At 40.4% G+C, this 17,833-nt stretch overlaps 1 protein-coding gene across 2 annotated transcripts; it reads right to left on the bottom strand.

Moving 5' to 3' along the window:
- Positions 1-6,311: 6,311 nt before the first annotated feature.
- parvg (parvin, gamma) lies at positions 6,312-17,831 on the bottom strand. 2 transcript variants are annotated; one of them, XM_071922523.2, is made up of 13 exons: positions 17,610-17,831; positions 16,524-16,684; positions 16,158-16,222; positions 15,348-15,450; positions 14,869-15,012; positions 14,460-14,575; positions 14,299-14,354; positions 14,170-14,204; positions 14,002-14,063; positions 13,532-13,600; positions 12,752-12,853; positions 10,312-10,384; positions 6,312-8,111 (listed from the first exon to the last, which is right to left on the bottom strand). In XM_071922523.2, exons 2-13 carry the CDS (start codon positions 16,585-16,587, stop codon positions 8,020-8,022), a joined length of 981 nt encoding a protein of 326 aa, XP_071778624.1. In that variant the 5' UTR covers positions 16,588-16,684; positions 17,610-17,831; the 3' UTR covers positions 6,312-8,019. The 2 variants fall into 2 exon arrangements, with proteins under 2 accessions (XP_071778624.1, XP_071778625.1); XM_071922524.2 differs by having other exon boundaries at positions 16,524-16,637.
- Between the last annotated feature and the right edge of the window lie 2 nt (positions 17,832-17,833).

The raw sequence follows: 17,833 nt of genomic DNA, 5'->3' as shown, positions 1-17,833 counted from the left end.
CTGGATATACTCAGGGTTTTTTTTTTTTATGGTCAATCAATACAGCATCAAGTGATTCATCCTGCCTCAAAGCAGTGACCTTCTCAAGCTGACAGAGCCATATCCAACACCGGAAACATCATTAAGGCAAAGGGGTGATACGAAGCAACAAAGGGGGGGATAGACAGGCACAGACAGACGAGACGGCCATGTCATGCCTTCACACCTTGCTTTAAGTCAGACACCTGCTACTGTTCGCGCGTGTCACAGGCCACTGCAGCTGAGAAGATGTTGAAGTTTGTTATCAAGTTGTCAAAGCGCCTTTGAGCTTTCCTAACAAGCTCTCACTTCCAATTTTACCCAACCCTAATTCACCTCTGTCTGCCACTCTGTTCAGGTTGCACTCATCAGCTGCATCGTCACACCGCCATCTATCCGACCGTATATTCCATCCCTCTCTTCCTGCTTCCCGTATCCCTTTAACCACCGTTCTGCCCATCTTCTCATAAGAAACCAATTGCTGCCATCCATCACCATTTAAAAACCATTGTCTGGATTTCCACATCCTGCTGTTATGAGGAGCCGGAGATACATCCTGCCAACATTTATCTATTAAAAATCCATTAGGGCCCTACTCTCCTATGCCCTGCCCGCTCAAGCCGGATCTTCTGTGGCTCTGACACCACATTAAGATCCACCTTAAGCCGATATTAATGTTACTGTGAGATGAAGTCCATTTATACTGGCTACTGTGAATGTTCAAGTATCCCAAGAGTGGTGGACCGCACCTAAAAGAAACATAAGTGGAATATATTGAAATACATTTTGGGTCTATTTGTTCTATAGGCTATCATTCAAATTTTGTAAATGTATAATAATAAACACAAACACAAATACACAAACTTGTATTTATTTAAAAGTGACCCTCAAGGTTGCTGGTAGCAAGTAGTTTACAGTAGTAGTGTTTTTGTAGTAGTACAATTAGTTGTAGTATTATTTTTAATGCAGCTACAGTGGGAAATTTCTTTATGAATGAAACATGACAAGTGACACAATGCACAGAACGAAACAATCAAGATACTGTTCACACAGACAGAACAGAATACATTGGTACAGAAAACATATTGCAAATCAGACACCTGCCATGGTTCAGTTGTCTCTTCAGTACACCGGGAACAAATGACTATGACTGTTTGAGCCTCTCTTCACACATTCTGCAAAGTGTAGAGGTGGAGAGAGTACTGAAATATTTTACCCAAGTGGAAGAATTGCTACATCAGTTTAAGGGAAAAAAAACCACAACCCTCAGATCCTCTCACACTGTTAGATCTCACCAGTTTATGATGTTCAGTGCGCTCCAGGAGTTATCATGTGATGTTTGTTGCAGTTTACTTTTTTTGGTGTACCCACTTTCCCCCCAGCATGCGCTCGTCTACTTCTACTCCTGTTTGTGATTTCCTACATTTCCCAGAATGACTTTCGATAACCCCCAAGAGAAAGGGTGTGAACATGTTGCTTTTCATCAGAGGTCGGCATATGGGCATCTAAATATAGCTATAGCAAGAGAAATTGGTATCTCTACCTCTTCTCCCTCTCCTCTTTCTCCCTGTGTGATTGTTGAATGCAAAATGACAAGTCTAGAAAGAAGCCCATGTTCTTTGATTCTTAAGGACTGACACCAAAACCTGATGTTTACCACTGATGTTTTAGAAAGCTGAAATTTCCATTAAGATAGCTCGGCGTCTAAGTTTGGCCACTTATCTGCGGGAATAAGAAGAATAGACCAAACAACAAAATAGGCCCAGAAATACAAGGTACGTCACTAAATAATAGCTGTTTTTTTCAATGTTTCAGGGTGGAATTTCTTTCCTTTCCTCAAGTAAAAGTGCTTGTTGAGTGCTCTATTCAGAATTGCTCAAAGAAAAGTAAAATAGCAGCCCACAAAAAATACTCAAACACTTATTTGCTTTTGAGAAAAAATCATTGAATGCTGTAGGTCTCATTGTATTTATTGTACTTGCTTCTAAAAAAGGTGAAACTAGGAGTACATTTTTAAATATTGCTTGAGCAGACGTAAAAGTACAGGCATGTTAAAATACTCATTGCTCTTTAGAAAGTACAGTAGCTGACTACTGTAGCTCATTACTTTCCACCTCTGATGTAACCCGATTGCTGCAACGACTCCTGTATTGCATCAGTATATTGTTTGGTGGGTGTGCAATATTGTCCAGGATGATATCAGTTTTCAACATGGCTCTCTTACTGCACAGTTTGTTCAGAGACTCAAGATTGCAGTTGGAACAAGCATTAATGCTAATCTTTCCCAGTCTGTTGCCATCCCCCTCTGATTGTTCCCCTCATGCCATGTAAGGGTTTAGCCAAGGACACTTTACAAGACGCTATTGTGGAAATTCAGAAGCATCTTGACTAAAACATGAAAAGACTTGTTTATAAGAGGTTGGGCCTTGATTGGGTTATTGTTGATTCAAATTATCCCCAGAGCTTATTGCCCTAAATAGTAGGCTATTTGAATTCACCATTTCAGCCTTTCTCTGTTAAGTTAACAATAAACTATTTTGTTGAATGCAAATGTTATGTGAGATGTACAGGATATATATTGATATACAATAATTTAAGATTCATTTTCTGTAAAACACCCTATCATTTAACTTAAAACAACAATGGAGATTCTAACAGTTTATATTAGCTTGAAAAGTTGAGGGAACTTGATTTTGCAAAGGAAAATGAGGGTAAAATGGCACAAAAGAGGGTTGTTTGGATATTCTTTATCATTTATTTCCAGCAAATAACAAGCTCACTCTTGGGAGAAAATAATGGGAATGCACTGGTTGTGTGTTTTGATGGAATTCAAATGCCACCATGGTTTTCATAAAAAACTGGCAGTGAAAGTTTTAGAGATCATGTCTAAAATGTCATAAAATAAACTCATAGATTTTTATCAAGATGCCTTTATATTCAGGATCTTCACCAGAAATCAGGGGCTTCATCTACAAAAATGATCTCGACTTGCTAGATTTCATATTTATATGATAATTTCAAAGACTGTGAAATAAAAAAAATATTTAAAAAATTGTAACTCTTGCCTTCATACAATGGCCTCTGACAGAAATTCGTTTTAGCTTTTGATATATCACAGAAAATTGGAGAAAATCAACAACACCCAATCACAAATCACCACTTTGGCAAGGATTTTGTGGTAAGCACGCATCATTTATTTGTAAATAACCTTTATAAATGAGGCCCAAGAGCGCAATTAATTGCTGCTCTCACAGAGAGAAGAGCAGGAAGCCAATGTTGTATTTACTGGAATTATTGAACAGTGATTTCCCTCTAGTCATTTTCACCTCACCCCCCTGCCTCCAGCTCTGGGGTGGCTGCATCAGATATGTATTTATAATCTCCGTGATGATTCTTGGCTGTAGCAGAACACACGAGATGCTTATTATTCTTCAGCATTGATATGTTAATGCCAGCCTCACTGTGAGCAGGGGAAACAGTGAATCTGGAGCAGACTCCGTTCACTGTTGCTGTGAAGACTCCTGTAATTGGGGTTGTGGGCAGAGCCGGTGTTGGCGATGACTTCCCATTAGATTAGAAGCAGGTATGTCTGGAAAAAGGTCCCGCCGGTTCACCCAAAGCAGCAGAGGAGGCTACCTTTGACCTGCTTCCAGTCTCATCCCCTTGTTTCAGCTCCTCTTCCTCCTCCTCACTCGCCGTTACTCTGGAAACCAAGACAGTTCGGCTTCAAAGGGCCGGACTCTCTCTCCTCAGCTTTCCTTGCTCGCATCGCGTCTGGCTGCCATGGTGGACGGTTTGTTCGCCCGGGCTGACTTCGCCATCTTCAGCATCTCCACCTCTTACTCACTGACAGTCAATCTGGTCCGCATGATGGACAGTTCAGTTGCTTGAGCTTTGTTCTCAGTCTCAATGGCAGTCAGCCTGGGCAACATGGTGGACAGTTCTGTTTGCTTGGACTGCATTTCCTCTCTCTCTCTCTCGCTCCTCTAACTGTCTCTCTAGCTTCGTATTCTGGGTGAGCACCAGCTCCACCCGCTGCTCTGCCACACCGTCTCCCATACTGCGCACCACGTCTCTCAGCAGCTTCGGGCCGTCCCAGGCTTTAAGAGCCGGGATGTTTGACTAAATCGCACTCGTAGCGTCAGTCTCCTTTCTCTTGGCCTGGACCTCGCTCCCCATGATACTGTCACCTCTACTCCCATCCAAAGCCCATTCAAGCCCATTCAAGCAGGACAACAAAGCCACCAGGCAAACAATACCCTTCATACTGAAACAAAGCTTAAAGGAGAATACCATTGTCATTTAGAGCTATAGCCCATTTACTATTGTCTATGTCTAGTTTGCATTTCCCCCAATCATTTTGCAAGCATGCCGTATGTAATTAGAGTTTTTACTTTTTAAAAGGTTTTAAAATACAAACTTTACGGTGTCAAACCTTGCTTGAAACTAACTGCTTTCCTGGCTAAAACAAAGACGCCCCAAGTAAGAAGCCATGGAGGTGAAATCTTTTTGAGCAATTATTTCCTGGCAGAGACTACCATTTCTCCCTGTGGGTGTCAGGTGATTGACAGCTATCTAGATCGGGTGATCTTCAAGTCTGTGGAAGTTCTTTTTCATCCTGTACAAAAGTGAATGGCAGCAAATGGGTTTTTCTGAAGGGAGGAAAATGAGTCCTGATATCTCCAAATGCACCGACTGTGTGCAGACAACACCAGGAATAATGGAAAGGAGAGGGGCAACTTAGATGATTGCCACAAACTTAAAGCACTGGTATTATCCTTATAGATAGTGTGATGCTGCTTTGTTGGCCAAGCTGCCCTTTGTATACAGAAAGATGCATCTGTTCAGTGTGACAAGGGCCATGTTATTCATCTTTATTTGAAACATTTTGACAAAAACCATGGACTCTGATAGCAACATCCTTTATCTGTCTATGCAATCATTTGTCTGTCTGTCTGTTTTTTAATGCAGAGTGAGCTTTAGGTTTCTCAGAAAAAGACTGTTCATGGTCAGTTCATGAGAAATCTTTCAGTGCGGCCAGCTGTTGCCTGTTAAAGGTGCTTGTAGCCTCAAATCGTTTCTTTTCATATGTAAATCTACCTTCACCTGATGGGTTATGTATGATATTTATACCATACAACCCCTGTCTCCCAGCTTTGATAAGTTAATGCTTGTGGCCTGAAGAAGAGAAAGAAGAGGATGCTGTATTTGGAGGGGAGCAGGTTCAGTCAAGCAGCTCATCCCTATTTGTTCTGTCGGATTAGAACCTCGCGATAGACTAAGCTGGGACTTGTTTGCCGATATACGTACAGTGACGAAAAAAAAAAATTCACTCTCTTGACTTTCATTCTCATTCACATTCTCTTGTGCTACGCGCTTATTTCAAAATGCATTTCAAAGACACACAGGTATGCACAAACCCACAAACCCACAAACACAAACCTCTCTCTGGGCTGCTGATTGATCAGTGTGTTTTTCCAGCTCGATAGAAACTGTGACATTTTGTCAGCTGTGTGAGAGACGTGCTGATGGAGTGTTGTGGGCTTGATTGATTCAAGGTAGCACTCTGAGAGCACAGCTAAAAATCCACAGTTCCAACTTGCCAAGTATCTGAACATCACGCACAAGTGAAGTATGATATGCAGAATTGTAACCTACTTGTGAAGTGTTGCAGGTGTTTGGCACTGAGGGAAATTTTGCTCTTGACATTTATCAAATCAGGAATGCTGAGCACGGGCTATTATGTCCAAACAAGAAAGAAAGCCAGAAAGAAAGAAAGAAATACATAGATGGATGGATGGATAAATAGATAGATAGATAGATAGATAGATAGATAGATAGATAGATAGATAGATAGATAGATAGACAGACAGACAGATAGATAGACAGATAGATACATAAATAGACAGATACATGCATAATTAGAAAGAAAGAAAGAAAGAAAGAAAGAAAGAAACTAAATCTAAGCAAACCTAACTAAATAACAGTTACATTTTAGGTTTAACAATGTTTAAACTTAACAACATAGAGCTTACTGTGAGGACAGGTAGCTTCTTTGAAAATGTAAGTATTATAGTATTTATCTTGTTTTATTTTTTTTGTTTCATTTTTCATAATAGCTCAATCATCCTCATTCACAGGAGTAATTTGCAGTGACTAGCAGTCTCAACACGAACAGCCAGCCCATATCTGCATAGAATTGTTGCTCATAAGCCAATTCTTGTATTGAAAAGCCTGACAATGGATCCAATTGTGAAACGAGACAGCGGGCAGTTGTGCATAAAATAGCATTTTATTGAAACTTCAGATATGCCCATATATCACTGAGTTCTGTCATGTTCTTTCATGGTTTGACTTCACAAATCACAATGGTTTTGCCTGGCTTAAAATGACCGCAATTTCCATTGAGCAAATCTAGCTGACAATCACTTGGGATGAAGAGTTCAAGGACAGCAAATTGGAAAGCCAGCTCAAAACGCTGCATGAAGAGAAGCCATTTGGATTGACATAACACTTTCACTGTCTGCTGAAATAGCCAATTAACATGATGAACAGGAGGAACACACTTGTAGCAAAAACCTGTCTATCACTATGATTTTTTCTGTCTCCCCCTCCCCCGTTTCTGCCTGTCTTTCCCTCTGTGTGCGTGTGTGTGTGTGTGTGTGTGTGTGTGTGTTTCCTTCTATATCTCTGTTTCCATCCAACTGCCAAGCAAATTTGATGCAAACTTTTGAAATGTCGCAAAAAATAAAACGTGAATTAGGTGCGTTTCCATCAGCTGGGTTAAAGTGAATAAATAGGCTTCCTGAGTGTCAAAAAAACACATCCACAAGAAAAATGGAGAATTGATTTGTATTGGAAAAGTATTTGTTGTTCTTTATTGCTGGCCATATTTCATGCTTTCTTCCAAAGACGAAAACAAAGAAATGCACTGGGCAATATTTGCACCGACTAATGGGCATACAATACTGAGTTATACAAGATAGATAACAGCGGATATTACATTTCTGGGAAGTCGTGATGGGCAGATATTTTACAGCCAACATTTCAGTGTCCAGAACCACATTTATACTGTTGTGCAATGAAATTGATCCATTATGCCAAGCTTACATCATTATTTAATCGACATGTGTTGTTCCCATTGTTGTTTACAATATAATATCTTTACTATCTGCCTCAAGCAAGCGTAAAAACCTTTTTGCAAAACAGTAAATTTGAGCTGTTTTCCTGTTTCCATTCAGTTTTTCTAATTTGAAAAATGATAATTTCCAACTAAAATACTTGGATGGAAAGACAGCTTCTCTCTCTCTCTCTCTCTCTCTCTCTCTCTCTCTCTCTCTCTCTCTCTCTCACACTGACTTGTCATCACTTCAATGACAAAAAACACAATTCATCTGAGAAATTGCATTAGCATTTACAGTTTGGAAACAGAGGAGACCACAAGCCATCAGCAGGTACACATGGAGAAGCGCATGCAAAAAAAATTCACATTGCATATTGATAAGTGACAGTCAATGAAAAGTGGCATGCCCCAGCATGTTTTTCAGTGTTGGACTGAAAAACAAAAATAGAAATAAAAACCCAAAACAAAACAAAAAAAAGATCCATCCAAACATATTGACTGAATGTGAACAAAATTGAAACATCTATTTTTTATTATTTATATACATATTTTTTAGCCTATTGTGATGTTATCCATATTGACTTTTATGCATTTAGTGGCCTTCACTGTCAGCAAGATGTGAAACGGTGAGAATGGATAACTTCTGAATACTAACAGAGAGACACTGTACACTTGAAAAGCTATTGAAGTTTATTCTGCTGTTACACTCTGGATAAAAGCATCAGCTAAATGCCTAAAAACTGTCAACTGTACCCTTCAAATACCCGGATGCGTATCTAAAGCATCTGCAACAGCCTGGAAACAGAGGAAATCGTAGCCCGACCAAAGACTCCACATATCTTCAGCTTCATCTATACTCCCAGTCGCCGAGTTTCTCTTCATGTGTCTCTCCTCTCTCGTTTCCCTTTGTGCTTCGTGAACAGGGCATACAGGACCTTCAAGGTGGCAGCCGCATCCTGCGAGACGATATCTGTCACAAAATCCACAGGAGCCATTTAGTGCTTATTTATTGTGCACCTTCAGCATTCCCAAGCTGCCGGAGCAGTGATAATAGAAGGATGCTTTTACCAACATTAGCTGATAACTATTCTCATAATGCATCTTAACAGGTCATAGATCTGGAGGGAAAAAAACAACATTAGACGGCAATCTAATCACTTTGTCCTTGGTGAGATGAGATCCCCACAAAATCGCTCTTTGTTGTGTGATGCACTAATTAAATGAAAGTGGCATAAAGATCGACTCCACCACTAGCTAACCTAATTAATGCACACTGTGTGCTCTCATTGTAGACCTTGAGTGCTGGGAATCCTCATTCCAATCGAGCAATTACGCCGGTAATTAAAAAGACACTAAAAATGAATTAAATTAGCCACTTGCTCCTGGGTTAGATTAATTGTGCTGGGCCTTACATTAACGGTTATCATGTTGAGGATTTACTTTACAATTACGGGCTACGGCTGGCAGGCAATAATGGGGCGGCATTTTCAATGATCATCAAAGGAAATTTCACGCTCAGGCAGCACACAGAGCATCTTGTCAATAATGGATCTACAGGGAAGTGAGGGAAATCCATGTGTGCCCAGAGACACAGGCATTGACTGATTCACACACTTAACCTAGTCATTAACTCAGTCAATCATTCATTCATTCATTCATTCAGTCAGTCATTCACTCACTCACTTCAACCTCTGCTCTCCCTTGGATTCATTTATTTCTATCCACAACAACACAAGAATCAACAGGGAGTCATAACCTGTACACATGCAAAAAATATTAAGGCACTTCAGCTTAAGTTTCCTTGCTGTCTTGAAACTGCAAGTTGACTAAAACAGTACTGAATAGTTTGGTCAAAAATCATTAGCTGCTCTAAAATTCACTGAGTGGACTTAAGACAATAAGTTCAATCAGCAAATGTCTGTCATGTTGACAAGTGTTTATCAGCTGAATCCACAAACTGATGAACTGCATTCCAGTATTATTATTTCACTATAATAACAAAGTTGTGAGTGTCAGCTGTTCATGTCAAAAAATAATTATACTGAATACTGAAAAGTAAGCAGCTGACTCTACACTAATGTGAATGGGAGAGGCGGACACTACCTGTCTAACAGAAAATGGCTACTCCGGGATATTTCCAGTTTTATCAGAAATGACCTTTGATTCACCTAACATACATACATACATACATACATAACTAGTCTCTATTCTGTAACTTTATTCAAGCATGAAGAAGGAAGGGTTTCTGAAGAGTTAACTCAAATGCAATGTTTGCTGGGAATTATGCTAATAAGCTAACAACGTTTCAACATGTTCCTTCAACTCAGAATTTTAAGTCACAAGTCATGAACTCAATTGCAAGTTGAGATTGATAAAGATCTGCAGTATATGCACTGAGTTATGATTAAAGATGAATTGGTTTCACTAAATTGCACTAGGTTTTTTTATAGATACAGATACAATCAGAAAATTTCGGTGACCTGCCTGATAACGGTGTGACATACAGTAGCAGCGCTGCACGGATACAGATAGCATCTCTTTCTCCAGACACACACACCCACCCATAAACACACCCAACCACACACACACACACACACACACACAAACACATAGTAGATATGGCAATAGCGGCAAGGTTAAATACCAATAACTATCAGCAGGCGACAGACAACAGAGTGACATTCTCCCCTTGAGACTGTCTCCCTCGGTGCTGCTCTCTAAACGAATGATGATGACCTTGGACTGAGCCAATCATCTGCAGTGATACTCATTGAGGCACGATTCATACTCATTCATATTCCACAGCAATTCCATCTTTCCCCCCAAAACACTGTCAAATTCACACTCCTCCAAGCAGTGGAGATTAACTCAGACTATTGGAGCGATCTCCTTTCTAGCTTGACATATGAACAGACTTCGGCGTATCGCTTTCACCCAGATAAAATGCTCTTGATAGAGGAAATCGTCTGGATTAGTTTGACTTTGCCGTCTCCTACAGCAGCTACATGTGTACAGTCTTGGTTGCATTTCTGTTACGATCAATTTACACGCGGGCCTGCTGTTTTGGTTTCCACCCTCTGTGCCTAGCATTTTAATTTGAGTAAATGTAGCTTGTAGTCTGTGTTGTCAACAAGTCAGTTGTTTGTGCACAACAGTGTGAACTTACTCACCTTGTGGGTCAACAGTGGACACATGCAGGTCCGTGTCGTTGAGGAGGTCCAAGGCCAGGGTCACATTATGAAGCTAGAGAGATCGAAATGTGACACATGGCAGTATCAGACAATCAATAGACCACTATAGAGTTAGTTAGTATCACATTCAGTCTTCAAATCTTATTTTTCTTTAACCAAGTGACAAATTCTGCCAGCGGGGTGAGATAATTCCACTTGTTTCCAATGCAGTTTCACCTGTTTCAGGAATTTTCTTGAATTTAGTTCTTTAATACACCTTGTGGTGCAACCTGGACACATCGTCAGTGATGAGCCCGGGGTCATCAGGTGTTTTTCGGGTCTTAACATCAGACACCCTCACCCGGGTGACCCAGCCGGGGGTGATCAAGCCCCGACTTGTGTCCAGGTAGCGCATTGCGCCACGCGTCATCCCTCTTCAACCAGAGCCAACGGGAAGCCTTTTCAGCGGCTTCCAAGATGTTCCTGATGGCTCTTCTTCTTTGCAGCCCACAAATCCCCAAGAGTCCCAGGACCCGGTGTAGAGACCAGCCTGCAAAGCTCCTGCAGCCCACTTCAACTGGCTGACAGCGGGCCTTCCACCCATTCCTCCGACACTCAGCTACCAGATCTGCATACTTGGCTCTCTTCCTTTCTTGCGCCTCCTCCATCCGATCTTCCCAGGGGACAGTTAGCTCTAGCAGAACCACTTGCTTAGTTACGGACATCAGGACCATGTCTGGCCTGAGTATAGCATAAGTGTATTATTTTATATTTTGAAGCAAGACAGGATGAGCTAAATCACTCCACTAGTATCAAAAAACCGACACTTGTATAGACGGAGATGTTGACAAAGATAGCAAATGATACCCTGGAATGGTATACACTAGTATATTCCCATCCAAAACACATTGTTTTGGTTCATTAGTTGTAATCATGTTCTAAACATCTATTTTGTATTTTTGTTGGGCTTCCATGATGTTAGCCTTGTCAAATTTAATATATTTGGTTGTCTCTGCTATCAACAGACTGTAAAATGGTCAAAATTAGGTAACACTTTACTTGAATTTTTAGTCATAAACATTATAAGTCATCATACTCGCATCATAAGCACATTATAATTACATTGTAACTTCATAAAAAAATGTCATAATATAATGCATTATAAATCTGTCACAAGTAGGTTATGAGGCTATAAGTAGTATATTTACCATTGGAGCCAAAATATTTATTTATTTATAACACATCATAAGCACTTCATAAGGACATTTGAACTACATCATAGTGGCATCAGAAAATGTCATAATACACTGTAATGCATTATAAATCTGGTATTACCAGGTTATTAAGCTATCATGAGTAATGTATTTACCACTGGAACCTATATTTACACTTTATATCAATTTATATAACTACATTTAACTATTTATTTTGTTTATAATAAGGCATCAAATTTATTATAAGCTGTGGAAATCTTATTAGTATGTCAGAGTCTTCTAAGTAATTCATGAACTCATGATATTAACTAAAGTAAAGTGACATCAAATTATCTATAGTCATGACTTTTTCATAAACTCATCATATTGCTTAAAGTTAAATGAGACATCATTATTAGCAAGGCATGTAACATTGAACTTTTAATAAGAGAGCTGTAAAATAATCGTTGCTTGATATAATACAACAGGCAAGATTTTGGATCAGGTTTAAACAGCTCCATTATTTGCTGTGCTCATCTGAGAAATTAGCTCAAATGAGAGATGAAAAAATTTATCTTTTGAGCGCTACCAAGTACATATTATGCATATAATATTGATGGCAGGGCCTCAAACAACAATTTAAAATAGAGGTGTTGAAGTTTAGTAAAAGCATTACATATAACAACCTCATAACCTGGTTACACCAGATTTTTAGAGTAAATTTAATTTATTTAGTAGGATAAGACCCTTGAGATGTCGCATCTCGTTTTCGAGGGGGTCCGCAATGCGTTATAGTGTATTATGACATTTTGCAGTTATGTTGTAATTATAATGTGCTTATGATGCATGTATGACTTAGAACTAACAATTCAAGTCAAGTGTTACCAAAAAATTTGTAATAATGCCTGTTGTATGAGTGAATGACAGCAATGCTAATGAATTAGTACAGTACCTGGACTGTGTGTATCTACACTCTCACACAATATCACAGTCAATAATGAACTGAATTTTAAATTGAAATCAGTAATATCTCCTTCGACCAGTAGATTTAAAAAATATATATATATATATATTGACTGAAAATCAAATCAAATCATCTATGAGGATCCACAGGCACGACGATGACGATGATGATATATAGTAATAACGTAAAGTGGTGTGTGTGCCTCTCCGCAGCACAAAGTCATCACCTCTTAGAGGACACACTTCCCTCACTAATGTGACAGGAATCCATAGTGAATCCATACCATCTCAGAGTGACTGACAGGGGTCAGGTTGAAGTCACAGAGCGGGACGTAGAAGCCTTCCAGCTGTCCAATCAGCAGCAGCAGTATCACACCATCTGCAAACTAGACAGAAAACACAGCGGACGTTGGAGCCCATCCAGGGGAGGCGACGCAGTGCCAAGGGAAGCAATCAATGAATATGAATTCAGTGTGGTCAAGGGGTAAAACTCATTCAATACCAGGTATGTGTTTTTTTACAGACAGGATGAAAAGCATTCCAAAACTTGCTCCAAAACCACAGGACTTGAATCGATAGAACGGTCATTCCCATTCAAATCAATGTTCCTGAACGGTCGGAGCGGCGGCCATTTTTATGTGTAACATTGGGCTAGCTTGCGTATAAACCGACTTACAGCAACTTGCTGAAGAGAGAGGTTTTGCAGCAAGAACCAAAGGAGTTTCTCTGTCTCCTTGCTGTCATGGATTGCTAACATGCTAATGTTGACTAGAAGAGCTAGAGAGAGAAGTACAATCTTTGATAATGCTACATTAGCTTTGTCGCTAACGTTAGCTTTCTTGATGTTCAGTTTTGACAGACATATCTGCACAGTTCTCATGACAGTCTTTACACCCTTAACGCCCAGACTTGTGTTGTCACCATAGCACACACGCATCACACGCTTAAAATTCCATAAGCGTCATTTTATGGTGTACTAGCCAAATTACCATGACAAATTGTAAGCACCGTTCTATCCATTCAAGTTCTGTGTCCAAAACAAGTGTTCAGCTGTTGGTTTGTACCTGTTTGTCCATGTCAACCACCTGCAGACCCATGGTTGACATATTCTGGTTGACAAAGTGTAAAATGGCCTGAAAATGGAAAGCTATGAGATTAGTCAGTTTGGAATAAGGGGGGCTTATTTAGCTGACACATTTAGCGGGGTCAAGGGTAGTTTACTCTGTTCAATTAAAACACATTTCATCCTTCATCACACTCTGATGAAGGCTTTCATAGCGGCAACGAGTGTGTCGCAGTAAGAAGGATTTTAATGTCTGAGCACTAATGAAATAAAGGCTTTTTAACTGTCTGATCCCTTCCCATGGTAATACAGAATACACAACAAACATTCCTTTTTTTTTTACTTATTCATAGCTAACTCTACATTAATCATCCAGGAGTGTTATTAATTTCCTACGTTAGAATTTGCCAGTGTAAGAATGAAAGAGAGTTAATGCCTCAAACTCAGCAGTACTCTCCCTCTCTCTGTTACCTTCTTCACCGTGTTGACCTTGTGAGCATCCAGCTTCAGCAGCGCCTCGATGGGATCTTCCCCTGGGTGAGCAGACAGCCAGAAAAGTGTTTAGTCACTGTGGACTATACCGCTGTTTGGATGACATTCAGGATGTCACATCGGCTCGACCAAACACTCTTAACTCACTTTCTGAATTGTTGAGGGGATCGATGGCCGCATTGCTGTTGAAAAAGCCAGCAGATGAGGTGAATCTTAGGTGAATTCCCTATATATACAGTACATCTACAGAAGTGTATAGGGTAGAAATTCCCCCACCTTTCTTCTGTAAGGAACTCCACCTGTACGTTTGATTTGATTCCGCTCTTGCTGACCTAAATGCAAAATAAGGTGAACCAATATCTTGCAATGATTCCACAAGGCGCGTTTGAGGTAGATTTTGAGCAGAGAAAAACAGTGAAGCTCGAACTTAAACTCACTTCCACGACTACAACTTCAACCTTCACATTTGGTGGCAAATCCAGATCAGGCTGGAAGCATCTCACCATGGCAACCAGCAGATGAATAGTGGCCAGAAGGTCTTTGTTGTGGATGACTGACAGGCGAGAGAGAACAGAGCAGAGAAAATCAACCTGCGCTCACATGACAGACCCCGTGCAGCATTCTGGGCACCAGAAAAACAACAAATCTCCACCAACAGATGATTAACACAGTACCCCGTAGCGTCAGCAATTTCATCTCCACAATAATCTTTCACAGTTGGTGTTAACTAACATGGCACCCTTGGGCTAGCTTCAAACCCTGCTGTAATTTAAAATCCGTGCCAGGAGAGAACATTTGTTCACTTGTTGCCTCATTTTTTGAGGCCCGATCGTCTGTGTGACTCACGTTTGACGTCCCACTTGATGAGGGCGCTGTCTTTTAGGTCCAGTCTCGTGTCCAGTTCCTCCAGGATCACCTCCAGTTTGCGTATCTGAGCGGCGCTGGTCAGTGCCATCTCCTCCACAGGGAGGTGCACACCAGCCAACCGGGCTGCAGAATCCAGGAATTGATCATTTATAAGGTCAGGGATTTACGATAGCTACTTGTGAGGACTGAGTTCTGGAGATTAAAAGTGATAATTTGTAGGAGAATTTACAGAGGATGCATTAGCTAGTTTTCATCTTGAAAAAGGGCAATTTCCAAATGATCTATGGTTAGGGATGAGTTTAAGGGTCAAATTTAGGTTTGGATTAGGTGAAAGTACAGTAATAAAAATTAGATGCCTTAGGTGAAAATACAGTAATACAAAACTGTGTGTGTGTGTGTGTGTGTGTGTGTGTGTGTGTGTGTGTGTGCATGTGTTGTGTGAATTCATCTAATCTTACACAGCAGGTGATGGAGCACCAGTCCATCATACAGATCCTCCTCCAGGCTCTGGACCACTATGTGCTCTGGTTTCAAAGTACTGTTGATCCAATAAACCAATGCCTACCGAGACACAGTTCACCACACAGTCAGTTACATCATACACTTTCATCTACTTGCATAGTTTTGTTTGTTGCAAAGATGATGGAGGGAAAAACAGCATGAAACCCCACTTTTTATTTAATTTAGTCTATCCTGTATTCAAATATGTGATCCCACGTAGATGAGACACAATTCTTTAATTTAAACATTAGCTGCTCCGATTAAAATCATTAACAGATTAAGTCAAATTAATTTTTTTTTCTTCCCACTCTATATTTAAGGTATTTCAAGCTTATCGATCTTATTATTTTCAGCAGCAGGTATTCATTCAATGCCACTTGTATTAATCACTGCCATCTTCTCCTATGAAATGTGTTTTGAAAACCCGCTCCAGCAGACTCCGTCTGGTCCTCGCCATGCAGCTCTCTGATCTGTCTGCCATCACCCCTGATAAAGATGTTCATTAAAATTTCACTGATCCTTCCACATCTCTGCCTGCATCAGAGATATTATTCATGCTCCTCAATGAATACATACATATAGGCTTTGTAATGTATTTTCTGTGTAGCAATTATCTTCAGCCCCTATCAAGACACAAGGGGGATCTCGGATCTATGGTAGTCCAGAAGAGCATTTCACAATGAGCTTTGATGTTACAGCGAATACTGAATGGAGGACAAGCACTCAGACAAAGGACTAATAACATGGAGATAAGGGTTAGCGCTTACCTCCTTCAGCTTTTCAAGTTTGGGGTTTTGTAAAGATGTTGGCTGAATGAGCTTCCTCTTCTCTCCTGTGTGTGAATATATATGTACTGTAAATACACAACATTCTTTGTTTCTTTGTTTTTACATTGATTTAATTCCTTATTTTATGACTGACAGCTGTTTTATTGTTTCTTGCACGTTAAATTGGATTTTATTCATGAAATGTGCTATACAAATAAAGATTGATTGACAGATTGATTGATTTAACACCTGAATTACAGCCAGTTTTGAGGGAAATCATGAAAAGTGTAGATGGCAGTAGCTCAAAACCGTAACAGGGTGTTTACCAGCTCTACTGTGTCGGCCCCCTCGTGAATGCAGACGTACCCTGGAAAGATTCGACGTCCAGCATGTCCTCCTCTTTCTGCCAGTCAAAGATATCCTTCTCCATGGCTCTCCCACACGGTAAGATACTCACGACTGCTGGCCTGTCAGCAAACACTGTGGAAGAGTTATCTGTGCTCCAACACCTTGAGAAGACGTGCTGCCTTAAATATAAACCAGAGTGAAGAACGTCAACGTGGGTAGTGGAAACACAAAGGTTAGAAGAGGGAGCTCGTGACCAGAAGGTTGCCGTTTCAAATCCCCAGACTTGCTAGAAAAACGAGCGAGGGAAGTGAACGAATGTGAATGAAAAATACTCTCCCCTCTTCCTCAACAGCACCTCCACAAGTGCCCTTGAGCAAGGTACTTAACCCCCAGCTGCAGCAGGGGAGTCGCTCACTGACTTTGATAGGAGACTTTGATTTTTGCCAGGCAGCTTCCCGTTGTGAGAGTGCAACGCCGCGCTCCAGAGAAACCCTTGCATCTCTAAAATATCAACTTTTCAGAAACTGAGAAATGCGGCCTTGTTTTCAGTTTGACCGCCATGCATTTTATTAGTTTATCCAATGGGTTTTTGAAAGGATTTCATAAGACAAAGTGTGGTACCATTTTCATAGAATAGAGTATAGAATCCATCTGAAGTTAAAACTTTTCACGTGACATCACAGCGGTCTGAAAGTTGTCAAATTGAAAAAAAAGGAAGCTGTTTTTTTTAAGCTTATGTTTAGCTTCCTCACTTCCTATTCTGTCAGTCCTTTTTTTTTGTTTTTGAGTAGCACACTCAGCACTCCACAGAAGAGTAGGACCCCCATAGATTTACAGGATCACACTTCTCCCCCAGAACATTTTGAATCATATGGTCCCAGACAAAGCACAGCAAACGCCAGCAAAGAAATGCATTTTGACAAAACAGTTGTGACCTAGAGCGCGTCAAACTGTCGTCCCCAAGAACTAGAGAAGAGCTTCGCTGAGCAACTTTTTTTCTTTATGTGAGTGTGTTGTGTATATGTGTGTATGGTTTCCCTTTCCTGAGGTTGACAGTAACTTTCAGACAAGGTCATAAACAAAAGTCTTTTGGAATAAGCTTACCTTCAGTAGCCTGAGAGGGAGTAGACAGAATAGGGTTACTTCAGCTGAATTGAGTTCCTTAACTGATGTCAACTCCTGAACCGTCAACACAGCGGCACAAAAAGCATAGAGGGTTGTGCTCAGTCTGAATAAGAGCTCTTGTGGAATGTATCATGAAAAAAGTCTGACTGCACTCAACTCCAAACCATTGATTTAAAAGAAAATAGCGTGTCAGAGGGTCGAAA

Source organism: Centroberyx gerrardi, chromosome 4, assembly GCF_048128805.1.
Source record: "Centroberyx gerrardi isolate f3 chromosome 4, fCenGer3.hap1.cur.20231027, whole genome shotgun sequence".
Lineage (NCBI taxonomy): Eukaryota > Metazoa > Chordata > Actinopteri > Beryciformes > Berycidae > Centroberyx > Centroberyx gerrardi.
Note: the sequence above shows the minus strand (reverse complement) of the source record. Positions and strands in the feature narration are given on the sequence as shown.

Excerpts from the sequence above, each read along its gene's own strand:
- parvg (XM_071922523.2), bottom strand. The coding sequence starts at position 16,587 with ATGGAGAAGGATATCTTTGACTGGCAGAAAGAGGAGGACATGCTGGAC. Across the intron at positions 14,576-14,868 it reads CATCAAGTGGGACGTCAAAC|TCATCCACAACAAAGACCTT; the intron begins GTGAGTCACACA and ends CTCGCCTGTCAG. Across the intron at positions 14,355-14,459 it reads TTGAAGTTGTAGTCGTGGAA|GTCAGCAAGAGCGGAATCAA; the intron begins GTGAGTTTAAGT and ends TTTTGCATTTAG.